At 34.2% G+C, this 26,665-nt stretch overlaps 5 protein-coding genes across 8 annotated transcripts; 3 read left to right on the top strand and 2 right to left on the bottom strand.

Moving 5' to 3' along the window:
* The first annotated feature begins 259 nt into the window (after positions 1-259).
* Positions 260-4,147, top strand: LOC141659351 (uncharacterized). 2 transcript variants are annotated; one of them, XM_074466165.1, is made up of 4 exons: positions 260-508; positions 637-712; positions 1,855-3,534; positions 3,726-4,147. In XM_074466165.1, exons 3-4 carry the CDS (start codon positions 1,906-1,908, stop codon positions 3,918-3,920), a joined length of 1,824 nt encoding a protein of 607 aa, XP_074322266.1. In that variant the 5' UTR covers positions 260-508; positions 637-712; positions 1,855-1,905; the 3' UTR covers positions 3,921-4,147. The 2 variants fall into 2 exon arrangements, with proteins under 2 accessions (XP_074322266.1, XP_074322267.1); XM_074466166.1 differs by having other exon boundaries at positions 1,855-3,628; positions 3,726-3,864.
* Positions 4,148-6,761: 2,614 nt separating this feature from the next.
* On the top strand, positions 6,762-14,605 carry LOC141659347 (putative inactive histone-lysine N-methyltransferase SUVR2). 3 transcript variants are annotated; one of them, XM_074466161.1, is made up of 9 exons: positions 6,762-6,846; positions 8,308-8,583; positions 8,801-9,170; positions 9,931-10,946; positions 11,138-11,400; positions 12,797-12,863; positions 12,977-13,027; positions 13,167-13,263; positions 14,300-14,605. In XM_074466161.1, the coding sequence occupies exons 2-9, from the start codon at positions 8,401-8,403 to the stop codon at positions 14,317-14,319; spliced, it is 2,067 nt and encodes a 688-aa protein (XP_074322262.1). In that variant the 5' UTR covers positions 6,762-6,846; positions 8,308-8,400; the 3' UTR covers positions 14,320-14,605. The 3 variants fall into 3 exon arrangements, 2 of the variants coding, with proteins under 2 accessions (XP_074322262.1, XP_074322261.1); XM_074466160.1 differs by lacking the exon at positions 6,762-6,846 and adding an exon at positions 6,852-6,950; XR_012549726.1 differs by lacking the exons at positions 6,762-6,846; positions 12,797-12,863 and adding an exon at positions 6,852-6,950 and having other exon boundaries at positions 12,917-13,027.
* A 1,139-nt stretch (positions 14,606-15,744) lies between these two features.
* LOC141659350 (large ribosomal subunit protein uL14) lies at positions 15,745-18,259 on the top strand. Its single transcript, XM_074466164.1, has 4 exons — positions 15,745-15,880; positions 16,416-16,700; positions 17,838-17,879; positions 17,960-18,259. Exons 1-4 carry the CDS (start codon positions 15,868-15,870, stop codon positions 18,040-18,042), a joined length of 423 nt encoding a protein of 140 aa, XP_074322265.1. The 5' UTR covers positions 15,745-15,867; the 3' UTR covers positions 18,043-18,259.
* Positions 18,260-19,529: 1,270 nt separating this feature from the next.
* LOC141659349 (peroxygenase-like) lies at positions 19,530-21,731 on the bottom strand. The gene is made up of 6 exons (XM_074466163.1): positions 21,333-21,731; positions 20,871-21,020; positions 20,646-20,731; positions 20,322-20,416; positions 20,073-20,195; positions 19,530-19,922 (listed from the first exon to the last, which is right to left on the bottom strand). Exons 1-6 carry the CDS (start codon positions 21,412-21,414, stop codon positions 19,772-19,774), a joined length of 687 nt encoding a protein of 228 aa, XP_074322264.1. The 5' UTR covers positions 21,415-21,731; the 3' UTR covers positions 19,530-19,771.
* Positions 21,732-22,340: 609 nt separating this feature from the next.
* LOC141659348 (uncharacterized) lies at positions 22,341-24,435 on the bottom strand. Its single transcript, XM_074466162.1, has one exon. The coding sequence runs from the start codon at positions 24,327-24,329 to the stop codon at positions 22,608-22,610; it is 1,722 nt and encodes a 573-aa protein (XP_074322263.1). The 5' UTR covers positions 24,330-24,435; the 3' UTR covers positions 22,341-22,607.
* Positions 24,436-26,665: the final 2,230 nt, after the last annotated feature.

Raw genomic sequence — 26,665 nt, 5'->3', positions numbered from 1 at the left:
TATTAATATTATAAGAAAGATATTAATCAATATAAACTAAAATTATAAATATTCGCGTTATCAGGGTCATGGACGCATAACATAAAAACGGTAAATAAATAAGATAAAAGCAAAAGAAATTATGGGTGGGCCCACCATCTTTTTCAACTTGGTCGTCTGTTCCTTGAACAGTTCAGTATCTATCATGCCTACCAGCTCATGTACCTTTTTTCAGTTTATATGTATACAACTCAAACACTTGTTTTGTATGTAACATGTTCTTACTGTTAGAATATGGAAATGTCATTTAAGATCTTAAATTGGGTCATGAAAGTGAAAGTATCAGAATAAGTGGGCCCCACCCAAGAAAAAATCTCTCCTCTCTCCCTAACAAATCTCTCCCTAACAAAACGTGGCTTTCCTTGTCATTCTCTCCCTGCACACATTGTTTGGCATATATACTTACATAATTACATACTGTTTAACTTATTTGAACCACTTCACTGCTGCTTTGAGTCTTATGTAGTAGGTAAATTCTCTTTCTTTTTTTCTCTATTTTTAAACTCATCAAACTTGTTTTTTTGCTCTTTATATATTTAAAGTTAAGGGTTGGTCTTGAAAGTTGAAATTTGAGTGTTTTTCTGTTTGGATTTTCAGATATTGTTTAGGGTTTACTGTGTGAATTGGGTTGATCTGGTTTAGTTCTTTTGTTGCTAGGATCCAGTTTGTCAAGGTGAGTTTCAACTTACTTTAATGCATTTTTACCATTTTTACCTGTACTTTTGCAAGTTAAGTAATTGTTAGTTTGGTACCCTTTTGTTTTAAGTTTCTAATTGCATGAAAGTGTGATTTGCTTTTGGGATTAAGTTAATCTTTTTGTTAATGATGGGGAGAAAGCAGAAAAGGATTAAGTTGCTTGTTACTTATTAATGCTTTTAATATTTTATAATGATGGTATTAGTTTTCTTTAAGGGCAGTTTAGTTGTTGAAAAGGTCTAATCTTTTGCAATTATGTTGTCTTTATGTTTAAGCTGTGTAACTTTTCCCTAGATATGTAATTTTGTGATAAAATCCTAGTACACTTCTGGTGTTTAAAGTTATCATTGTTATAACTTATAAGTATCTCTAAGTTCTTAGGACAATCACTGTTTTTGCTCGTGCACTTGGGAATGTAACGTATTTAAGATACTTAAGATATTGATTGGTATTGCCTTACTCTCCTGAACTTCGGGTTATATTGTGTAACTAAATTAGAAGAAGTGTTGCTGAAAATTCTATTGGTAAATAGTAATCACTTTTGTTGCTGAAATGCTATTAGTAAGTAGTAATCACTTTTGTTTTTAATCGTGTAAAGAGATGCATAAGTTCATCATTTTATTTGAATTTATTGACGCACCAAGCATTAAAATGAGCACTTGTGTATGTAATGCTATTTGTGATGCCATGTTATTGGCATAGTCCAATAATATCTCAAATATCCAGAATTAGTTCAATTTAACTAAGTGACAGCTTAATTCCTAAGCAATATCCTCTCAAACCAGGAAACAATCATAACAAATCAAGGAAATATCCCAAACAATTTTATTCAAATGCGGAAAATATCACAAACCCTGCTCTTTTTTGACAAATACCATCCTTTGCAAGTTGCAACCAATTTATGATTGGCTATATTTCTTTTATATTATAAGCATAGAAAAAGAATGTCACCGGGGATCTGTTTCTAAAGACATTTGCAATACACAAAATTACTGTGTTCAACATCGCAGAGAGTGTACCATGCTTGCAGCAAATAACTATTAATTACAATATACTTTAGAAGCTGTTTTGTAGATAGCATTTAAATGCAGTTTTGCTAACATTCTTTTTTTTTTGTAGGGTTGGACAATTAAAGCGGGTCACCCTCTAGCCTTTCCATACTAGAAAGAAATGGAAAACGTGATTATTAATGCTGGGAAGGATGATGATAGTAATGTTAATTCATTGCATTCTTTCGACAACAATATAGAATTAACAGAAGATGCTATAGTTTTACCAGGACTGACGAGCAACGTGAAGTCAGAGCATTTGATGCTATTAAATAGAATTCCAAGGCAAATAATCAGTTTTGATGAACAATATCTTCGCTTCTGCCTGGAATTGATAAAAATCAGTGCTCTGAGAGCAACTTCATGCAATGTTCCTTCAGATGTTAGTACCTTTTTTGGTCAATTAGGTTCAAGAAAAATCAGCCATGGAATTGCATGTGATTGGAATCGTAATGTCTTTGAAAGCCCTGGTATAGTCGGGGCTAATAATTTTGGTGTAAGCTCTGCCGGGATTTCAGTTCTTGGTGCAATTACTGGGAGCAGAAGTATGCTGAACATTCTAAAGAGCCCTTTGTTATGTCAAATGGGCGCTTCAGATAATAGTGTCAACTTTGGAGGAACAAATTTAGTTGGTATTGGTGAAACGATACACCCTCATAGTGTAACGTCTCCGGTTGAGTCAGATGCCTATTTATTAGAGAAGGTACAGAAAGAAGCCCTCGTCCTTAGAGACCACATAAATGGATACGAGCCTGCTCATAATGGGCTCAGTTCTCTATCAAGCACCAATTCTAGCTGCTCTGATCGGTCTTCTTCTGCCCTTGTGTCTCAAGGAATGCTGCATTGTACATGGAATAATGCGTTACCACAATATGTTTTTTCTATAGATGATCAGAGGGAAATTTATGTAGCAAATTTGTTGAAGGTTGGGTCACCAGACAATAAGGTTTTGGATCTTATGTACATTTTTCATAGAAGACCTGTTGGCCAAAAGGAAGATGTGGTTCATGACAAAGAATCAGATCTTGTTGGTAGGATGAAGGTTACAACTTCTTCTACTCTCCTGTCAGATAATACAGAGATAAAGGAGACACAGTTTGTTCTCTTTGGTGTTGACGATGATTGTTCGGAAGAGTTGCAAACTCCAAGCCATACTCTTAAAAAGAGCCTCTTTTCTAAAAACTTTTTTAAGGGAAGTCGTACGCAAAAGATAAAGAATTCCTTTAAGTTGGGTGTTTCAAGCTCTATTCTGGAGAATTCTTCTTCGAATCCATGCCAAGGTTCAATTAGTAATCTTAAACCTACATCTAGAATTAGTCTTTCTAAAGACCCCTTTCCTCCAAATCTCGAGTTGGCAGCCATTGTTTTGAAAACCCAAATTAGTTACCATAATGATATTACTGATCTAGGTGGATGGGGATTGAAGTTCCTCAAGAAACGTGACAATGCACAAAGTGATGCATCTGTAGTGAAAGAAGCGCCTTCTCAAGATTACCAACAGGAGAATGGTGATTGCTCAACCAGTATGGACGTTCTAATCCCAGCAGGTTTCCATGGAGGCCCTAGAACCAGAAATGGTGGCCCTTCTAGTCTTATTGAAAGATGGAAATCAGGTGGGCACTGTGATTGTGGTGGCTGGGATGAGGGGTGCCCACTCACAAAGCATAATGCTGCTAGGTCTATCAGAACAGATGGTTTGTTACAAACTGATCTTCATTGGAAAAGCAAGACATTTGATATCCTACTTGAGGTGTGTAAAATTTCTGTGACACATGCACTGTTAAATTTTTTAGCTAAGTCTGTTCAGAAAGTATTTCGTCCCCCAGAGTTTTAGCAGTTCTATGGTAAATTGTTTCTCTAAAATTTAGTTATTACCTTTTGTCTACATTTACTAGGCTAAAATATTTGGGCATGATCCATCTTCAAACTTCGATTTTGCAGGGGTCAAAGCAGGATGTACCTACCATAAAAATGGTGAGCATACAAGATAATTTGTATTGCATATCTTTCCAATCTACTCTATCAGCTCTACAATCTTTCTCAATTGCTACAGCTATTATTCATGCTCATAGTCCTATCCTACCATTCAACCCAGCCCATACTTACGGGAATCGAGGACTAGCTCTATGTAATTGACAGTCTCGTGCTGAACTATGAGAGTTAGATAGATGCAAGTTATTATGCTTGATTAGAAGATAGGTTCTATATATACACACACATTATGATAATCACTTCAACCAATATGAGAACAGCTGACCCAACCTTAGTTAGGTCATATTTGGTGCCTCCTTGAGCTCTTGTGATTATTTTCTTTTTGACTGATTATACGAGTTTTATCAGAATGAATAGATATTATATATTGATATGCACTTTTTTAACATTAGTGATGTAAGAAAACCTCTAGCCGATGGGGATATATAGTTTTTCCTGTTAATTTTGTTGTCGCATTAGACATTTGTTGATCTGTCTGCAAGTTTAAATGTTATTATGTTGTGTAGAAGCCTAAATTTTCAGTGTTCACTCGTTGCTGTTAGTTGAAGCATGACTATCAGTTTAACAATAATGCTGGTGATCTGTTTTTTTGCTAACTTATGCTCATGATCTTTAATTTTGAAGCTGATAAGCCTTCTTTTAGTTACTGACTTACTGTATAGAGTTCACTATTTTAATTTCCATCCATAAGAAACAGTAGGGGATCTGCAAAGAACAGAACAGCATGTTAAGAGCAAAGCTTTTAGCGTTTCAATAAGAAACTTTTCTCTTATCTATTCTGTTCTATTATTCACCCTCGAATTAATTGTATGTCAGCCTATGATCTCGGAGTTCATTGTCTTCCCTACCCGCAGCTTGCATTTTTCACTGCAAGTAATGGTTTATTAAGATTAGCCATGGGTAATATTTCGACAACGTATAATCCAAACCTCTGTATAGACTATAGAGGGTTTTCTCGATGAAGAAGTTGGAAGAACAGGATATTATATCTTTAGTAATGAGTATGCTATGACTAAGCCAAACTTGGCTCCATTTTGCTGGATTCTACAGAAGCATTATGGTCAAGCATATCAAGCTTCAATTTCAAATGAGGCATATAGAAGGGAGTTGCTAGTATTGAAATGTTATGTCCTGTGTCAATCACCATTAAAGAAAACTGGTGGTTTCACAAATATAGACCAGTGAAACAATTCAGCAAGTGCTACTTTTGTGTATGACTGAGCAAGTTGGATTTTTGGCTACCAAGACCTACCAATGTGTGAAAATATAAATGTGCAGGGGAGGAATCAAACTAGCACTGTGAAGGTCTATTAACTCTACTGTTAAGCTATACTACTCTTTTACTAATACTAGCAAAATCCATTATGATAGACAATAATGACGCCAACCAAGTGCATAGTGCATTGATTGAGCTCTTGGTGGAGTTTGGGAGTTCGACGACTAGTGACCTGTGCGTGTGTAATCGATTAGCAAAAAAGATTGTAATGTCTATAGGAAAGAATAGATAGAGAAGAGCCTTTCCCATGAGCCAAACTTAAGAAAAAGGGTTACAAATTTACATTTGTTTTGCATTACAATTCTCCTACATTTGTTGAGAGCTATTAACTGAACGTGTTAGTATAACAACTGAAAAATGTAGTAGTGTGCCATTTTCATTTATCACAAAAATAAAATACAATTATCATTAGCAGTGTCGTAAAGAGCGCAAATCGGATCTAAGCGGTGAGGTCACCTTCTAGCGCTTAAGCGCTAAAGCGGATGCTTAAGCGGTTTTAAAAGTGGACGCTTAATCAGATTATAAATAAATAAATAAATATCTATATATTAAAAGTAATGAATATTTTTTTGAATAAAGAGATAACATTCAGATATTATAATAAATCAATAAAATAATCATTCACAAAATCATAATCAACTTATTAAATACAAGTAACATTTAAAAATATCAAATTACACCTTTTTTAAAAATAAGATTCATTTTTTTCTAATTATTTTTAATTCCCCTTTTAATTGGTCAAAAACCGCTGAATCGGTCAAAATCCGCTTAATTCCGCTTAGAGCCGCTTAAACCCGCTTAAATTTTATTAAACGCTTAAATATCCGATTTTGCCCTAATCCAAGCGCTTTGACCTCCGATTCCGCTTAAGCGTCCGCTTAAACGTCCGCTTAATGCGCTTTTTATAACACTGATCATTAGTTAATTTATTAGTAAAGTTAAAAGTATGTTTGATCATTTTGCTTGTCAACAATGTTTTATCCATCACTGTATTCACTAATTTGAATTAAAATTTTCATTTATGACATCTGTGTTAATTTTGTTTTTTCCAACATTTTTACTATAAATAAATAATTTTTAATTATAATATTACAATAAAAAATGAATTAAATCTCTAAAATATAATGTAAAATATTATGAAAAACTGAATATATAACGTGAATTTTGCTCAGAGAGACTTAAAACATAAAAACTATACTACTAGTTTTGGGGGTTACAAAATATGTTACTTTCTTTTTGAGAGCATGAAATATGTTATCAAAGACTTTATATCAAGAGATTCGGTTTTCTTTTATATCTTCGACAATAATATTATTATTCATTTATCGAGATTAAAAAAAATATAATGTCTCTATTACAGTGGTATCATAAAAAATTATTTATTTGACGAGATTATTCGTTTATCGAATATTTATTTATCGTGATTCTATTATATTTAGAAAAGAAATAATATATATTTGATTAATAGAAGAAATGATTAAAAATTTGTGAAAGAATATTTTTACTTTTAATGAAAGAATATTATTTTTCCAAATTTGTGCAAAGGCCTTAAATAAAAACAAAGACTCATACAGTTAAATCTATATAGAAGAGTACGATTGAAACTAAGAAAAAATATTATTTTAATAAATTTACTATTATATCAAAAATTAAAATAACCCTATATATGTTGTGATCCAGAAAAAATATAATTTTATTGAGATTATTATTTTATCGAGACCGATGAATTTATTTATTCTAACGAAGACGAAAGGGTTTTAACTTTTAACAGTAGCATAGCCAGGGTTCAGTCAGGTATGGAACTATACATACAATTCTCATATATATACACACACAAATCTCATCTTCTACTTTTAACTTTTCATCTTTTTACCCTTGATCAAGTTTCTATCTTTACTGTAAGTTTAATCTTTAAGCATGTAAAAAAGTTTTTAACTTGTAATAAGCATTATCATTGTCTTGTTCTTTCATTTGTATGAAATTAATGTATTGATCTTGACCCAATACTTGTTTAATCAAACCCTTTTTGTGTTTTAGGGTTTTAAGCCTCTCTGACATTTTTGCATGTTAGCCATATCTATGTTTTTTTGTGTGTTTTTATGGGGTTTTTGAGCTTCTTGTGAAAGATTTTCAGTTGGGTTTTTTAGTTTTTGTCTTGTAATTATATGGGTTTTTCCCGAAAAATTTGATCTTTTTTTATTTGGTGTTTTGTATTGATGTTAATACAATGTATTCATGTTTTGTGTTTTGTCAATGTTTTGTAATGGACTGGTATACACTTGCATGCAATTTTTGTGTTATTGAAGCGGGTTAGTGTTTTGGCTTTTCGAGATTTTTTCTCGGTAAGGGCCATCAGCAATCTCGATTTAGAACTGATTGTACTAATTTTACAGGTTAATTTGCAAAGTTGATTTATTTTTATGGGTGGTGGTTGTGTTTTTTTGCAGTTGTCCTAAACTATAATTTGCTATTGAAGTGCCATATCGAAGTTTCTTAAAGCTTTGTTAGTGATTAATTGTTTTTGAGTTAATACTGCAATGTGAAAGAAAATCGTGCGCTTTAGTCCTAGACTTGATGTTATGTAACAGTTGTATCTTGTACATGCTATTGCTACTTTAAAGTTGCGGATGTTAATTGTTACATGGTGCAACAACCATAATTACTTACTCTGACTATCGCACTGACTATCACAGTTTTACAATAGGCTCAAGGAGAATTACATAAATAGAGCATATTAGTTAAGTATGGGAGCCTGCGTGCCTTATGCTTATGTAGTATTCTCACTCTGTTTTGTAGTATATTACGAACTTTGTGAAATAGTTCCATGGTATCCAACAGTTTTACGTTTGAAAATTTTGTTTTGTTTCTTCTACCAACCTAAACTTGAGGATACATAGTGTAAGTTATTTGATAATATATACTATATTATTTATAATTTGAAACAATGTTTTAGAATAATTGTTCAAGTCACAAAGGTCTAAGTCATTTTTACATGGCTAACACTTTCTGATAACGTGTTTACTTGTATATTTTTGTAACTAAAACCTAGTAACTGCCATATATTTACATATATGATAAATACATATTTGCAAGATGTTACAGAGAATGCATTTTAGTCTTATCTTGACATCGACGTATGACTAAAAACACATGGCTACTGACTTCTGAGTGTCTTGTTTACTTACTAGTGCTGCATGATTCTCTTCTGAAAGTTTTATTGGATTAAATGATTCCAATTGGAAGTACATTGTGCAGGTAGTATTGTTATGCTAAGCTTTCTAGTTTTTACTGAAAGTAAGGAGCCTTGATTGTGCAATTGAGTTGCTGCGGGATTTCTATATATCTTTTATGGCACCGAACCCTAGAGCAGCGAAGGCTTGCAAGGCAATGAAAAGATATGGCATTGCTGAACGAACAGTGGTTCCTGTGTTGAAGAATCTCTTGGATTTGTACGACAACAACTGGTCGTACATTGAAGATGAGAACTACAGAGTTCTTGCAAATGCATTTTTTGATGGTCAAAATGATGAGGTGCATGTTCTATGCGATATTTACCAAGATTGAATATGATATTTGCAGTGGAGTTCACTTGTACTTGTGTAATCATTATTTCTTCATCTGAATTTTTCACAACCCTGCAGTTCAGAGACTTGTGATTTCTTTCTTTACAGACTCAGTCTGCCTTCTCTTTATGAATTTTTCCCTTGATACTTGAGTTATCTCAAAATAGTTTTTTTTCTTCCTGCAGTTTGAAAATTTAAGAAAGAAAGAGCCTTCACAAGGGAAACCTGAAGAGTGTAAACCACAAGGGAAAAAATATAGTCTGAGGAGTCAAAAGGATCAGCCATTTGCGCCTGTGAATGACTTCACAGGTTGTCCAGAGATGGCTCTAGTAATATCACCTGCAGTAACTGAATCGAGTACACCATTGCAAGAGAAGCTTCCAGACTATGATGGAGAGACATCTGCATTTTGTCATAGAAAGAGAAAGCTGGTCTATCAAGAAGAGGATTATTCTGTTGAGCCTAAGGGTGGGGACAGCACAGTTAATGAGATAGGAGGATCGATTGGCGATGAAATGCCATCATATGATCCTCCTCTTGCTATCACCTGTCCAGGTTTCTTTATCTCTTCTTACCTCCGCACTTCTACAAAAAGTATTATGCATATTCAACTTTTGTCAATAGATTTGCCATTTCGCCAAACCCTAGTCCCTGCCTCACTGTTGAGCAACAAACTTTATGGTCCTAGGCGGGGCATTGTCATTTAAGCAATGTTTAAGTTAATAAAGTAATAAATCTATAACCCACTGGCGATAACATAGTACCCTTAACCATAAAAGAATATCAAATTAAAGTTGAAACGTAATGAAGCACGATCGGTTTATAAATAAAATTAATTATGTGATGCTTAACATCATCTAAGTAATTCCATTTAAGCTTAGTGTTCATTCTTGTATTCTTTTTAAACTCTATAGCGAGCATTCATAACTTATATCTAAATTGAACTCACTAGTAGTTGTTCGTAGTACATACTTAAAAAGCAAACTGAACATCAAGAGTTGTGATTGTCATGGATTTAATAATTTTATTTTGTAGTTCTTAGCAAGATATTGCGGGTTCAAACATAAATATAATCCAAGAATTAGAAGGCAAACTATATTTTACAATTGCCATCACTTGTGCCTTCTCTACCTTGCAACACGTTAAATAAATATTTTCTTGATTCATTCTAATTTTAACATTTGTTTTAATAAATGCACTGTTTTTATGCCAATACATAATAATACTTTCTCATCAAATGCATATCAATTTATCAACATTGAAATAGACATTCTGACAGTAACTTTTCTCTGTGCAACTCCTCTCCCACTGTCAGGTAAAGCTGATTCATCAAATTTAAATGACACCGGGGATTTAGAGCAATTACATGCAAAGAAAAGGGAGACTAATACACCATCCCACTTTGAACTTGCTTCATCTTCCGGGGGAGAGGTTAAGATTTCTCTGATATGTAACTCACCTGATGTTCGTGTTGAAAGCCTTGATGCTGTTCTGAAGGCAATGGAGGAGAAATGCCTTAAATTATATAAAATAACGGATCCTGCTTTCTCTATGAAGGTGATGCAGGATGTTTGTGAATGCTTCCTGAAGTTGGGCACTGTCTCTGTTAGTGATGATCCAGTAAACCCTGAAAAAGTATCACCAACCGTTGATGAAACTGAAATATCGAAACAACTAGTTGTTGCGGATAGCAGATTGCATAAAAAGCTAAAACTTAACAGTACTCTAAACTTCTCTAATGGATCAACCAAATTTCAAAATCTTTTTCAGGGCCAACCCAGTATACCAAGGTTTGAGATTTCAAAAAGTTTGGTTGGTTTGAACAGAGTGATGAATGCCTTGTTTTATCTTGAAGACATTACTAAAGGAGAGGAATCACGTAAAATTTCCATGGTGAATGAAATTAGCAATGAGGGCCGGCCTTCCTTTAACTACATCCCCAAGAATGTAACTTATCGAAATGCCTATGTTAAGTTTCTTCTTTCTCGGATATCAGATGAAAATTGCTGTTCAGGTTGTGTTGGGGATTGTATGTCAAGGGAAATCCCCTGTGCTTGTACAGGTGAAACTGGGGGCCTGTTTGCTTACATGCCAGGAGGCTTACTAAAAGAGGACTTTCTTGAGAAATGTATGCTGATGAATCAAAATCTTAGTCCAAATCTCTTTTATTGTAAAGATTGCCCACTTCTACGGTCTGAGGATAGTAGAGTTTCAGGGACGTGCAATGGTCATGTAGTGAGAAAATTTATAAAAGAGTGCTGGTATAAATGTGGTTGCAGTAAAGGGTGTGGAAATCGTGTTGTTCAGCGAGGCATAACCGCGAATTTACAGGTCAAATTTACTTGCTGGATACTCGATAATGATATGCTGCCATAGTTTCATCTAAAGGCTGATTTATTTTTACTTGAGGCTTTATCTCTGCTGTTATGTCCTTTTATATTTTAGGATGAGGAATTATCACAGACTGTATAACTAATAATTAATCACAGACTGTATAACTAAATAGTTGTATAATGTTTCAGGTTTTTATGACTCCTGGAGCAAAAGGGTGGGGCCTGAGAACACTTGAAAATTTGCCTAAAGGTGCATTCATATGTGAATATGTGGGGGAGATCGTAACCAATACGGAACTATATGACCGTAACAAGCAATGTGCTGGCGAGAAGCATACATACCCTGTCTTATTAGATGCAGACTGGGGTTCAGAGGGTGTCTTGAAGGATGAAGAAGCCCTATGTTTGGATGCAACATCTTATGGCAATATAGCAAGGTTTATCAATCACAGGTACTCTTTTGTTGGAATTAAGCAATTCTTATGACATTTTTGCAGTCTCATAGTTGCATGCTTTGTTTTCCCATGCCTAGTTATCAACTTACAAGGTTTAACCTCCCAAATACATAGCTATAGACCAGATGAGGATAGTTTTTTCTTTACAATTGTCTGAAAAGATGTTTAAACGTGATACTATATAATATGTTCACATAGTTGATTTGGTAAATTACTTTTTATGTCAAGGTTGGCAAAATCATCTTTTGGTATTTACCGAAGAAAATATCACCTCGTGGTAGTTGGGAGATAAGTCTATATGGGAGGGCCATCCTGATAATGAAAATTGCTGTTTTTGTTAATTTTATGTTTTCCCTCCTGATAATGGGGTATGAATTAAGTATGAAACTTAATATACACCGAACCACAATACTGTAATTTCCTAATGAAAGTTATGAAACTAAATTTCATATTAGTTTTAAGTTGATAGGTGCGCATACAAGTTTCCCAAATGCAAATTTCTCTGTGTACACATCACGAACTTGATAAACCACTGGAAACTTTAGTGGAGTATGATTTATGAAAATTGTCTGCGTGAAGACACACTACATGTGTTCTCTATCTGGTTGAATCAGGTTGGAAACAATTAGGTGAATTATATCTGTCAAGGATTTCCTTTGTCTATATCTTTTATAAAGCAAGGATTTGTATTTTTTTTTAAAAAAGAGTAGTGTTGTTTTGATATTTTTTAACCTCTCTCTTTATCTATACAATCGGTAAGCTAAGTTATCCGGACTCGGGTACGGGTGTCGGATACGGGTGCGGATCCAAGTGTCAAACTCTTAGTTTTTAAAAAGTGATGTTGATCCAAAATCGGACCCGGGTGCGGGGATTCGGCATATAACCTTCACATGAGCAAAATTAAACCTACTTTTTATACATTAAATTTGTAAAGTCGTGTCTTCGAACACATAAATCAAACATATACATAATTGTTTATGTCATATTTTATAACATAAATCAAAAGTATAACATGAAAATGGTAATCTATAGACATCCCTCCCTGGCAATAAGAGAATTAAATTGTTGTGAGACCCTTTAAATCATTTTGAACTAGATTTCTTAAGGTCAAAGAGTCCGGTTTCCATATGAAGGATCGGACTCAGATCCCATATCCACACCCATGTCATGTCCGATGGACACGGGTATGAGGGCAAAATTGAAGAGTTCGGGTAACTTAGTCGGTTAGATACACGTTTCAGCTTGTCTATGCTTTTCAATGAATCTAATACATTATGTGTACATGTTATGGACGCTGCAGTAACTAAAATAATGTTTTTATTTTTAAGTTTCAACTTCTCAATTCTTTTTAAAAATTTATATAGACTTTGACATCGACAAATCTATTGACTAGGTGCTGCGATGCTAACATGGTAGAGATTCCAGTTGAAATTGAAACACCGGATCATCACTATTACCACGTAAGAACAATAAGCTTTGACCTTATTCCTTTTGTTTTATTATCCTATTTCAGTTTGGTTGCATCTGTAGAAACTCCGAGGCTCAGATTTGTGGTCGTGTTCCTTAATTGCAGCTTGCATTTTTCACAACAAGGGAAGTTACTGCTTATGAAGAATTAACTTGGGTAAGTGAATCATTTATTGATTGTTTTAATATGAAGTTTAAATCTGTTTGAGTGGGTTTTTCCAATCTAAATCATCTGAATAGTATAATATATTTGGTAAGCTGCATATATGACTAATGTTGTATAAACTGCACTACAGGACTATGGCATTGACTTTGGTGATACTAGTCATCCCGTAAAGGCATTCAAGTGTAATTGTGGAAGCAAATTATGCAGACAGCATAAGCATCGGAAGAGTATGTCTTGTCTTCTCAGTATCTTGTTCACAGCATGACAACATAAATCTGTAGTTTTGCATGATAGCAGATTCCCACGATTTTTATAGACTTTAACATTAAAAGTACTTAAAATTTGAAAGAATTTAAAAAATACTGTATTCTTATATGACATTGACGTATACTTGTCTCAAAGTTGCCCCTATATCGTACTACTACGTTTGGTAATTCTCTTGTAGAAACTAGTCTTTGTTTCATAGTTATCATAAAACTTGCCCATCTACTATGTTCTTTTTGAAAAATACCTGTATAATTCAAGAAGTCAAAATTATGGAAAGTTTATCATACTATCTTTTCAAGCGTTACTTTAATAAATGCGATTTATTTAAAAAAGTATGGCGACTGTGGTCTACTGCATTTTTTTCAAGTAACATCAAAAGAAAGAAAATGGGGGTATTAAGAACAGGGTATAAAATGAATAGTAGGATATTTGCTGTTTTTCTTTGATAATATCTCATTTGTGCTGTGAGCCTGAATAAGGAAAGATAGGAAAAGTTTCGCACCAAGTTGAGTACTAGTGAGTAGTATACAAAGCTCTACTGGAATCATCAACTATCTTTGGCTTGTGTTGCTACATTTATCTGTTTGTGGAACATACTCTACTTGTGAATTCGCTTTAATATCATGGTCTCGACCATTACCAGCTCCTATTCCCTGATTAACATACAGTGAAGGCGGCCTTTTGATTCATACAAAACCGCTGATAGCGTAGGAGTTAATATTGTTTAAGATGTGAGCCAATGGATGTCAATTTGGGTTCTTAAAGAATTTAGGTTGATTTGTTTAAAACTTTAGTCTAGGCGTGATTCTCTAATCATGATTCATTTGCAAAATCATTCAGCTGCATTAAAATAGATAGGCATGCCATCCAATCAATAAATTCAGATGACTTACAAGTACATCCTCATTCGATTTGAGCTTTAATATGTTTAAAATTTTATGTATATATATATGTGCTTGTCATTTACTTTTCCTTATAAGCTCATTTGCGTTCCAGGAAATAGATCCAGCTCTTGAACAATTCACAGTTGACACTGGAAAGATTGTTTGTTGTCCAGGAACTTGATCCAGCTCTTAGAAAAATCTCTATACACTGGGGGCAAAGCTAGACTCTGGTGGACTACTCTCCCCCTTAGTTAATCATCAGTACAAGTGCGACAAACTTTGAATTAGGTGCCGTAGTATGTCGGATTATATGAATGATATATTGTTGTGAAGATCCACGGTTATACTTGTGTCCGTTGTATAAACTTTTATTTGAGTTGCTCACTTTTCTTTCCCAGATAAATTTATATTTTGTCTATCATTGTCTTTTGTGTTGTCGGCTACCGCTTCTTTTTACATATTTTTTCATAGTTGGATCGATCGACATTTAGTAGCCCCTCATTGTTCATATGTTTGCCTTGCAAATTTCTCCGGAGATTGGAGCAACTCTGATCCCTTGTAGCTCGGGTATCATGGATTTTCTGTTCTCTAATCACTTTAGCTACCCCAGTTGTACAAAATTTATTCGGCTGTTATTTAAAGGATACATTGATTAACATGGTTATTAGTACTAATAACCACTTCAAAATTAGGGTGGGGACAAATTTATTCTATTTTTATATAAAATTAATAAAAATTATCAATTATTGAAAAGTTGATCAATTTTAGCTGATAAATATCCAACTCTTGGTGGTGGAGTCCTATATATGAAATAATCAGCTAGAAGTATCTTATGCAAATTGGGATACCAACTAATAGTGGTGTATTCAATCCGGTAAAATTGGTCATTTTTTCAGAATAATTATTTTTGTTATTTTTTAAAAAAAATCGGTTATTTTTGTCATTTTTCCCCGAGTTTACTTGGATTTTATTAAACATACACAATTTTTTATACAAAATTTGAGTTGATATAAATAATTTTCAAAAATGTTTTATGTTCAGAAATACACTTTTCAAGATTTTGCAACCTGAAATTTAACTTTATTTTTATTTTTTTAAAACTGATTTTAAGTTTAATTTGGGTTGCAACTCAACAACAATAAACATTTTAGAAACCAAAAAAGTTGCTACATTTTAGGCGGCCAAGAAAACAACTCGTAATTTGTTAATGAAAATAAAACATACAATATTCTTGAACGTCCGAGTCAAAATATGGCACCACCCCGCGTTCCCGAAAGCACCCTCTTAAAATAGCACTCCGCGTTCCCTCCGTTACAAATTTCTTCGATTTTTTACGAATATTTTAAGATGTATAAAAATCATAACTCTACATTTTTTTAATTTATTTTTCTTGAATTAAAATTTAATGTATATATTTTTATTTATAAAAAGAAAATTAAAAAATATTTTATAAAGCTATATTTTTTATTCAGTTTAAAATAAGCGTAAAAAGTTAAAGGGAGTTTATATTCCGAAGGAATGAGTAATTTGGGTAATTTTCAGATTGGGCCGGAAAAATAAAAAACCAATCGCACAATACTAAAGCCCAAGTCTCTCAGAAACCCTAGACCCATTTAACTTCTCTATATAAATACACACTCCCCCAATTCAAAACCCTAGTTTCTCTCATCAGCCACCAAAATGTCGAAGCGAGGTCAGTTCATCTCTCTATTCTACATCTTCAATCTTCATTTTACATGTATCCATACATATTTAGTCGTTTAATTGTTCTAATTGTATCTATAATCTAGATAATTATTGTTTATTTGCGTTGATATTACATGTTTAATCTATTATAATTTTGATTATTGTACTTAAAATGCTACATTTGTTAATAATTTTCTAAAAATTTGTATCTATCTCTTTGTGTTTGTGTATATGCTTATGTTTGTTATTGATTTGTGATTATTAAAAGATACAGTAGAACCTCGATAAATGAATATTCGATAAACGAATAATCTCGCCAAATGTTTTTTTTTTCAGTCCCAAAATTATAGAGACAATATATATTTCGGTGGTCCCAAGGGTATTCATTTATCGAGGTTTAACTGTATTGTTAATATGTGTGTATATGTTTTTAAATTGTGTGGATATGTTGTTAAATTGTGTGTATATGTTGTTAATTTGTGTGTTTATATGTTAAATTTGTTGTTAATTTGTGGGTATATGTTGTTGATGTGGTGAAATAGGGAGAGGAGGGTCAGCAGGAAACAAGTTTAGGATGTCACTGGGTTTGCCAGTGGCAGCTACGGTGAATTGTGCTGATAATACTGGAGCCAAGAATCTGTATATCATTTCGGTGAAGGGTATTAAGGGTAGGTTGAACAGGTTGCCTTCAGCTTGTGTTGGTGATATGGTTATGGCTACTGTTAAGAAGGGTAAGCCGGATCTTCGTAAGAAGGTTATGCCTGCTGTCATTGTTAGGCAACGTAAGCCTTGGCGCCGAAAGGATGGTGTTTTTATGTACTTTGAAGGTTTGCGTTTTCACCCTTTTGTACTGTGTTGTGTTAGGATGACTTAGACTTGTGTAGTGATAGAATGATTGTATTATTTGGTAGTTGATGTTGCTGGTGATGTGGTGCTAAGAATAGTTTAATTATGGTTTCTCTGCACCTCCCATACCCAGCTATATCAAATTCCAGTTTGATCCCTATTTCGGGTGACAAGTCGTATGTCACCCCTGTCCGGACTGGGATATCTATCATTGGTTTTGATGTATACGCTAGGATTTTATCTGCTTGTACAATTCTCTATGGGCTTAGAGTTTTGGATTGTTCGTCTTCGTTATTCGGTTTACTTTTTGTTGGGTAGGCCTGGATCTTTACTAAACAATAAACACCCTGTAATTTAATCCGATTTAGGTTTCCAGCACCCTCTCATCCTCCTATTCTGTTATGTGAAATTTCTACGGAAATGTTGTGTTATTCTTGATACTGACAGAGTTGTGACAAGAATTTCTCTTTGGTCATTGAAAATGTGTTCTGTATGCGATTAGTTATATGTTTTAGTACATGGTATTTCTAGGTTTTCCCGATTTGGTACCAAAAGCTTTCAGCTTCTCTTAAAAATTTTATATGAGCTGATTCTGATTTCATTGTTGCTATCCTTATGAAGTTTTTTGGTGAAGCTCTGTAATGATTTGTTACATGCAGTATATTAGGCGAAGATGATCGATACAGTGTTGTGACCTTTGTGGATTTTGCGTTCAATTATTATTTTATTATTTTGAGAAAAAGCTATCCAGATTTAAGTCATGTGTCCACTCTTTATTTATAGTTGATACCGTTACTAATCTGGAAAATTGTTAGTGTCTATCGTTACAGATGTCCTGATGCATATAGTGCTCACATCTGCTCCATTTAGACCCCACATTTGTTATGTAATGTTTTAGATACACATCATTATATTGGTGAACCATTTGATTTCCTTCTGCTACATGGGTCTCTAATTTGATGATAAGTGAAGACTATGAGCTCCTTAATCCAAAATATTCTGGCTTGTTCTTATAGCCAGTGGTCTAATGTATTTATTCAAAGTGTTTTGTTAATTGTGTGGAATGATGTCTCGTCGACTTGAGCTAGTTTTTAACCAAGGGTTTTACTTATTTGTAGATAATGCTGGTGTCATTGTCAATCCAAAGGGAGAGATGAAAGGTAAGCTGAAATAAGTGTACCTCTGGAAATGAAATCTATTTAACAAGTTGTGTATCTAATTTGTTTATTGCTTGTTTCAGGGTCTGCTATTACTGGTCCGATCGGGAAGGAGTGTGCTGATTTGTGGCCTAGGATTGCCAGTGCTGCTAATGCTATTGTCTAGAGTGCTTTAGTTTATCTTCATGAATTGGTTATGGACAATTTGGCTAGGTTAAACTGTATCCCCCGTTTTCTTGTTCTTTTGAAATTTTTGTATCCATGTCAGTTTGTTAGACTTATCAGATTGATGTCCGAGGTTCTGGAAGCCCTGGCCTATATATGGGAATATACTTTGCTTAAACTATCAAGTTTTATATTTGCTTTAACGATAAAGTTTTATATTTGCTTTAATGTTCATTTGCTGTTGGTATCTTGTCAGACTCAGAAATATTTTAACACTGGTCTGGGCATGTATTGATTGTTTCTGACTTGGTTGTTTTGAAGCTGGTTTTGACAGTGTTCATGTTTGTGGTTAGTCTAATTTAGGTTATTTTGTGGAATATTTTTAATTTTAATAAACATATACCTAAAATTGTAGATGAAAATTAATGATGTAGATATATGCTGTACAATTTGAAATAAATAGAAACTGAAACTTAGAATCTGCAAATATTTATATGTACCTGTATGTTTACTAAATCTAGTTTCCGGGAGTTGTAACTTCTAAACGTTTTTATAGAAAAGTAGCATCAAATGATCAGGATCATTTTCATTGTGAGTGTTGAATTTCATATCGGAAATTTTGTAATCGACTGTTCTTGAATGAACGTCTAGTCATCTACTCTATGAAAAAAAAAGTTGTAATTTTTTAAATTAGCGAAGAGAAAAAATAAACATTCTCAAGTGATCTTTTTTTATGTCATAATCTTCTTGATATCTGAGGGCAGAATGGCAAGTTTTATTCTGTTTTTTAGCAACCTTGTGCCTCTTCACATCTGAAGCTGCAAAATGGAACATATCGAGTCAGAGAGCAAGGTACGGGCTATAGATCACGCTAAAACTCATTGTTAGAGTTGGAGAATGAATGCCGAGCTAAACAACATTCGAGAATTTGAAGTTGTGCCTGAAGAATGTACATAAGTACATCGGAAAGTATGTGCCTGGAACTCGATGCAAGGTGGATCGGAGATGACAACTGAAAATGCACTGTGCATCTTGGCACTGACTGCAATCCTTTAAATGATGGTAAAAATGGTTGGATTTTTGATATTATTGACCCTCAGTCTGTTACTTGGACAAACATGAGTATGGGCGACCAATCTATTATTTTCGCCCCTACTCCCAAATACTAGTGTGTGGTATAGGGGAGGTAAGTTGCGGTTGACATCTTTGAGTGAATACGGCATCTGGGGCATTCTTGAAGACCAGGGGAGCAGCATTCAAGGGTTCCCAAGCGGAACAAGAACATGTAAGCTTCCTAATTCTTTGTACTACACATCCTAAAAACGATATCAATCCTGTATTGACTGCAACTGTTTTTCTTCAATCCTCATGAACTTTATTTGTCAAGTCCTTCCCTCCTTTTCCTTTGAACTTCATGTTTCTTGTACTGATAGGTGCTAACTATTATTTCAGCAGTAATAGCAGAATGTCTAAACCAACTATCTCAGATACAATAACAATCCTAACTGAAGGAACAAAAAAATTAGGTACACAACAATCCTGCAATACTGTGCCTGTCTAGACAAATTTTATGTATCACTTAATTGTAAAGCAATTATTAGATGCATGCATTTTGCGACATCTGAAACTCAGCGTTTGCTTTATTAGAACTGAAACACTAACACTTATTTAGATACACAACACCCGCGCACTGCACTGTTTTACTGAAATCCATTTGACAAGAATTTGTTTCAATCCTCCTTGGTTCCTGTTCTGTTTCTGTTTTCCAAGTATTCAAATAAACTGCCATCAAATACGCGTCTCGCTGTTTCCTTGGTAACAAAGCCATCCTCATCTTTTGCAATCATGTAAACTAATCCCCACTCAGCCTTATTTAGAATCCTGTGTTTGATATGCACACAAATTTTAGCTATTTCAGCGTAATAACTGGATATATAAGTTAATCAATCAGAAGTTTATAGGCAGATTTATCAAAATAAATGTAATAAGCCTAAAAAGGAATTGAAATCCAAGTTGAGTAACAAAACAAACCAGCCTACAACATCAAAAGAAACTCGATTTCCCTCAGTCATGTACCACAGATCTCCCAGTGTCATCTTGTCAGGGACAGAAGCATATTTGCTGAACATGTTCTCAAGATTCACTGGCACAAACCTGGAACAATACACAATGTAAACGAAAATAAGATACATTGAAAGCTTAAGTCCTTGACTTACCAAAGAACAAAGAAAAAGAAGAAGATTTTAATGTTCCAAACTCGTTATCCTTAAGCTCTAGTACCTCCCCTCTGTGTCATAAGTTCCACTATCACTCCCATGCTTGGCTCTGTGTATGTTTTTTATGTATATAGGAAGTAGAGGAGAAGGAATCCAACCCTACATAAACAGTAATATCAATAATGTGAATTAACCTTGCATGTTTTACAACAAAATTTACCCCTCAATCCACAGACATTTAAACTTAAACTGTCTTGAAGAACTCTTCTGCGCGATTAAGGCCTCATATACAGATTTAACCACAGATACAAGAATCCATAAGCAAAAAAGCGCGTTTACAAGGTCAAGGATCATACTGTAAATGCACAAGTGAAGGAAATTCACTTACAGGGAGAGTTGCGTAGCTTACTCCTAGATTAACAAAAAATGCCAATATCAGAGATAAAAACACATTGAGACCGATTGCTCTCAAACCTGGTGAATTCGATGAAATCACAAAGAATAGTAAGCAATCCACATACTAAAGAGAGAGCAATCACAGTGTTGGTTGTGTACCAATTCATTCCATCCCAATGAACCAAAACCATTAGAATTATTATAACTACATTAGTACCGTCATAAGTCTCAGAAGGATAGATAATTCCATCATTGTTTCGATCAAAGAAAGCAACATGCTGCTGAAGGACAGTCATCCCATTAGCCTTGTGGCCTGGTGTTCCATCAGGATGATCTGCATCAGCTGCAACAAGTGCTCTTGCTAGATCTGTATCACATTATAAATTACAAGTAACTAAAGAAAATAGATGAGTCTAATTCGAATAAAGCTTACAGTTAGCCAAGAAACCTCTCTGAAACTATACATGAAACTTTTTGAACTAGCTGATCATACAAGTATGTGTTGTTTTTAGGGAACCAAACTCTGTAAAATCGTAACATATTACAACAAAGAAGGAAATTGTGTTATGTGTTATTAAGCTAACTCAGTTTGAAAATTAGAATGTAAGTTTGTAAGAGTTGAGAAACGACTTGTTTTGTGTGTCGGTTAGAGAGAAAGCAGAGGGAAGGGAGACATTACAAGGCTTTGGAAGAGAGTCCTCCAAATCATTTCTAACCATTCTTTCAGATGTCACTGGAGCTAGAGGTGCCACCGTATCCATTTTATCTCCTTTCTCGTTATCCTTACCCTTCTCGATCACTTATCTTTCTTTGGTTGTGTAGTTGCAGTGTAAGTAACAGACCTTGTAAATTGTTAGTACCTCATTTGGAGAATATAAACATAAACATAAAGCTAAAGCTAAAGCTAAAGTTTTTAAAAGAATATAAACAATGAGTGATAGTGATTAGAAGTGGGTGGTTCATGAGGATAGCACTGAAGCTACACAGTACAAACATGGTGATGAATGAGGACCCCAACGTAAGCTATGCCATGATAAAGACATGAAAGTAAATGTCATCTTGGACAGCAACCAGTTAACTACACTACACACATATGACAGCATACCTCTGGATTATTGCTTGACAACTGAGGCCTAACTTGCACAAATTCGATGAAGAACAGTCTTGTCACTTTGTTTAGGAAGTTCACAGTATCGTATCGTTGTAATGTCCTCATCTTCCTTCCGAAAAGATGATGCCACCAAGTCACCAAATGCATTGTAACATGTTTATGATCAAGACATTGAGGGTTCAAATTAAGTCTGGTGGGTACAAATATCATGAATTTAAGTTCTCACTCTTGACCATCCAAGTTTTTTTATGCATTCAATTGTAGCTTAAAGTTGCCTGAATTAGTGCTTGCTTGCTCATATATGACTTCGAGTTATTATCAATTTGTGCTTTGGAAAATAGCAAACTGTATGTTACTTGTTTACTTGTAACATTTCTTACATGATATGCTCAAAGCTTCCCAATTGTCAGCAGTGCTCGGAAACACTAACCATGATCAACTAATTACAACGATGTCCAAAACTTCCGAATGCAAGAACATTTGTCAAAACCAGACAACTAACAGCACACACGAGAATCTCAGAGGAAGTTATACCAAACCAACTCAGACATACAGAGGCCAGAGTACGTATATTATTTCCTCGTGCATCTCAACTGTCAGAGAAACTGAATATTACTGAAATTTAAATACAAGTATGAAACACGCGAATGAAGCCTTCACAAGAAGTCTAGCATAACTTTATTACAAATTTGTAAAATGATTGTTTTTTATAAAACTGAAAAACACTCATTTTGCATTATAAAGAATCTGCAATCCTGACTTGTCTGATGGTAAAAACAATCAGCAATTACAAACATTAATAAAATTACAAGTACAGCCAACATTAATGTAATGAATAGGCTTTTAGGGATACCATTGGCCACAGTCTTCGATCCTCCCAGCCAATATGTTTCGTTTCATAAGCTGAATGCGATTAGGAATTGGAATCTTTTCCACCCCATTTTGGCCACCATATAGAACCATTGAGGCTGCACATTCAGTATGTGAAACAACTTTGTTACAAGTATTACAACCATAATACCAAAACTTCTGGTTAATCTTTTTGCTGCATATAGTACATGAAAGACTCTTTTGCTCCTCATTCAGTTCATATGAACTGCGTAGACTGAGTGAATGATCATGGCCTTTATGCTTGATGCTGATGGGTAAAGTCACACAATAGACATGGAGCTCAAAACTACGCTTCTTCTTGCAATCCAAGCAACCAAAAGAGACCCCTTCATTAGGTTCACCACATGCTGCACACTGGCTAGATGATGTCGAGGGTTTGAGGCTAAGAGGGTGCGAGTGTGAATGGTGCTTAAGGGCCTCTGGGATTAAAGCGCAATGCACATCAATAGAAAATTGGCAAGTTGCACAATTATAATGAAAGCCTTTACCAACACCACCACAAGCACAACAAACAAAATTGCCATTGCAATTCGGGGTATCGAGAAGGAGAGTCAAGGGGTGTATTTTATGAGCTACATCATGCATTTTTTGTGGTACTTTTGCACACAAGTAATGAAGGACAAAACTGCATTCGTTACAGCTATATGTTGGACCACCAGACAGCGGTAATCTGCAGCCAGAACAGCATATCTTCTTGTTGCTCTTTTTAGAGAAAATCAAAGGATGCTCGTGACTGAAATGTTGAAGCTCTATAGCTCTGTCATTAGGCGTGAAGAGGTCCTCCAACGTTTGAGGATAACCGTGCAGTTTGTAACACTTGTCAATGGTGTGAGTGTTAACTTTGCAGTAACCACAATGAAGATGGAGGCTGGATTTATCAGGTGATATAAGGCTATGTGTTGATACATAACTTTGTGTGCTCTTGACTAGTGCAGCATAACTATTTCTATGTTCAGATGGAACAGTCAAAACAGAAAGCCCTCTTTGAATTTCTTCTTTCAAAACAAGACAATATGCATCATCAATTGATGGAAGAGGATCCATAGAAAGTATTTTCCTCCTAAGAGTATCATAAGACTCATTAAGACCTATAAGAAACTGCATTAAGTTCTGTATCCGAAAATAGTTTTCAGTAGATTCACAAGTACAAGGAGTACTTGACAGATACAGAGTTGAATAATACCATATATCCTTAAGTTTCCCATAAAAAACTGTCACAGTATCATTTCCCTGTTTTAGAGTTGTAAGGGCCTTTTGAAGGTTAAAAATCCTTAGCCCTTCATCTGGCGAAAAACGATATGAAAGATCTTTCCATAGCTCAGCAGCAGAATTAGCATTAACATTCCTAAGAACAAAATCTTCATGAAGTGAGTTAACTAACCATGACAACACCATCTGATCTGCTTGATTCCAGGCCGAAAATGCGACAGGATCATCATCAGGACTAGGCTTTTTGATGGTTCCATCAACAAATCCAACCTTGTTTTTAGCAGAAAGTGCCAGCATCATTGCTGCACACCATTCCTTGTAATTGTCACCCATGAGTTGTATGGATACAACAAGACTATTTGGACTATCAGAAGAGTGCAAATAAAAAGGACCATCTATGGACTCCATATCAGAAGAAACTAAAGATTTTTGAGAGGATAAAACTATACTATTGCTAATAGACATCAAATAAAATTTGATGCAAGAATCACTAGTTCTAGTGTTTCTACTATTTTATCACACAAAATGGTTCTCCTATAAAAAGTCTATGGCACACAAAAAATTGGGCTGTCTCAAATCATTGTCCCACAACTATTATTATTATGTACCCACCCCATCATGCATTGTTTTTCAATACATATCAAATGATTATTTTTATGATGGTTTAATAATATTTGAGTATGACATTTAGCATGTTGTAAAGGGGATATTTCAATATTAAAAAAGAAAATGCAGTGTAACTTGCTAATAACACAACTGTATATAACAAATCTTGGGCATAAATTAGTTGAAATTGTTTGGCATATGTAGCCTTGAATCTGCAGTGTACTTGTTCTTTATTAACACTGGTGCTTTGCACATGAAAATGCCAGATAATAATTACATTATATTAACTTAAGATCATGTTTAGGGAATAATCAAGTCCCTTCTCCTGTAATGCTGGAGGGATAGAGGTTAAAACTGCAGCTCAATCATAAAAGAAAAAGGAATAATTAATTATACATGCAAACACCAGAGTCGAACTCTTGAACTTCCGAAGGCTGGTTTTGCAAACATGAATAGAATGTTTCTAACAGTTTTCATATTTTCTATTTATCCGCCAAGGAGGACATGAGTTCAACAACTGCACCCGACCTTTGCGAGTAAGTAGATTATATTTGATTAACATCATGTTTAGGGAATAATTAAGTCTCTTCTCCTGCTGTAATGCTGGAGGAATAAAGGTTAAAAGTGCAGATCAGTCATAAAAGAAAAAGGAAGGGTGATGAAAGATTGAGCATGAGCATTATTGCATGGACCAGCTAGCTAGCTAAGCGGTCATTTGTTGACTAAATTCATACGTCTTCATCACAACTATGGCACCTACTTGGCCTGCATGTGTACTTTTACTTTGCACACCGAAGTTTTTAAAACAATAATATGAAATTGTGTGAATGATATGCATTCTATCTACAGTACTTTACAGCATAGCTCGGTTTGCAGATTCGCATCGTTTGCAGTTTGAAGTAGCGACAAACAGAAGATTATTAAAACCGACATCTACAAATTTCACGATGCACATAGCCACTAGGTTACAACACCATCCGGAAAGTGACTCGATTTTTTTATATATATTACACCAATATTACATAACAAGAAGTCATATTAACTCAAATAATACCGAAAATAGTTGGTTTAACAAAATAAAATTATGAATGTTTTTATCAAAATTCGGCCCACCAAAAATTGACTTTCCTATAAATAATTTGAACCGAATCTAAACTTGCGCCATGAGAACCCCACATAAATTTTATAGTCATTTTCAGAGAAGGATCTTCACAAAAAAAAGAACAAACTAGAAAATGAATTAGAATGGGCCGCCTAACCGTTGAATACGAGCTTTGAATGGGCTGGTTAGACGGGGAGGAGAGACTCAAGTCCAATATCTTTAAATGGGCTCCTCTATCCCATAACTCATCTATTCATCAATTAATTTTTTAAACGAGCTGATACGTGCACATCCTAAAATACTTATTTAAAAATAAGACCAAATTATCCTTATCCAAATCTTTTTATTATGATAACAATTTCACATGTGAACAACCGAACAAGCATAACAAGATATATATATATATATAATTTGCACAATGTATTATAAGGCACAAGAGTAAATCTCTAAGTACCCCATAACATAAATTACATTCTCTTATTTAATCCAAAAGCAAATTTAATGTATTAGCAAACAAAATACAGATATCTAAAGCTCTTTTCCAATTAATTGATCAAATAATTTTGTATCTCAAAATTAACAATCTTTATAATGTATGAATCACCTGAGCATGAAAATTAATAAAAATTCAACTTTAAATTTCATAGTACTACGTCATTAATGACCAATCGCAATGGTTTGATTTAAAAAATTTAAGGAATGTTATAACTTTTGTTACATTAGCGATTGCCAACTTAATCTATGAAAACACTAAATATTTGATGTTATCGTAGCGTATTGATGATGTTATCATGGAGGGAAAAATGTTACACATTGTAACATATGCGAATTATGTTACTATAGGGTACAAATAAATAAAAATATTAACATTTTATAAAAGTTATATATCTGATATATATGACTTTAAAATTTATAATAACTGAATCTAATATTGTGAAATTAAGCCATTTAAATTCTATAAATTGAATCTAATTTTTTAAACTTATACAAGGTACTACATGTGCGATATTAATTTTTAACACTTAAAAGTAAAACAAAATGTATAATTTAAATAATATATAAAAAAATTGAAAATAAAAAGCGGAGGGGGGAA

Source organism: Apium graveolens, chromosome 5 (genome assembly GCF_009905375.1).
Source record: "Apium graveolens cultivar Ventura chromosome 5, ASM990537v1, whole genome shotgun sequence".
Classification (NCBI taxonomy): Eukaryota; Viridiplantae; Streptophyta; class Magnoliopsida; order Apiales; family Apiaceae; genus Apium; species Apium graveolens.
The sequence above is the reverse complement of the archived record's forward strand: the minus strand, read 5'-3'. Positions and strand labels throughout refer to the sequence as shown.

What these genes read in the sequence shown, in the direction of transcription:
- LOC141659347 (XM_074466161.1), top strand. Translation starts at nt 8,401, where the DNA reads ATGGCACCGAACCCTAGAGCAGCGAAGGCTTGCAAGGCAATGAAAAGA. An exon ending in GCATAACCGCGAATTTACAG is followed by an intron (nt 10,947 to 11,137) that starts GTCAAATTTACT and finishes ATAATGTTTCAG; the next exon opens with GTTTTTATGACTCCTGGAGC. An exon ending in CTTATGAAGAATTAACTTGG is followed by an intron (nt 13,028 to 13,166) that starts GTAAGTGAATCA and finishes ACTGCACTACAG; the next exon opens with GACTATGGCATTGACTTTGG.
- LOC141659348 (XM_074466162.1), bottom strand. Translation starts at nt 24,329, where the DNA reads ATGTCTATTAGCAATAGTATAGTTTTATCCTCTCAAAAATCTTTAGTT.
- LOC141659350 (XM_074466164.1), top strand. An exon ending in TGTTTTTATGTACTTTGAAG is followed by an intron (nt 16,701 to 17,837) that starts GTTTGCGTTTTC and finishes ACTTATTTGTAG; the next exon opens with ATAATGCTGGTGTCATTGTC. An exon ending in TCCAAAGGGAGAGATGAAAG is followed by an intron (nt 17,880 to 17,959) that starts GTAAGCTGAAAT and finishes TGCTTGTTTCAG; the next exon opens with GGTCTGCTATTACTGGTCCG.
- LOC141659351 (XM_074466165.1), top strand. Translation starts at nt 1,906, where the DNA reads ATGGAAAACGTGATTATTAATGCTGGGAAGGATGATGATAGTAATGTT. An exon ending in CATTTGATATCCTACTTGAG is followed by an intron (nt 3,535 to 3,725) that starts GTGTGTAAAATT and finishes TCGATTTTGCAG; the next exon opens with GGGTCAAAGCAGGATGTACC.
- LOC141659349 (XM_074466163.1), bottom strand. Translation starts at nt 21,414, where the DNA reads ATGGATACGGTGGCACCTCTAGCTCCAGTGACATCTGAAAGAATGGTT. An exon ending in GGACTCTCTTCCAAAGCCTT is followed by an intron (nt 21,021 to 21,332) that starts GTAATGTCTCCC and finishes AATGTGATACAG; the next exon opens with ATCTAGCAAGAGCACTTGTT. An exon ending in TAAGCTACGCAACTCTCCCT is followed by an intron (nt 20,417 to 20,645) that starts GTAAGTGAATTT and finishes CTGTTTATGTAG; the next exon opens with GGTTGGATTCCTTCTCCTCT.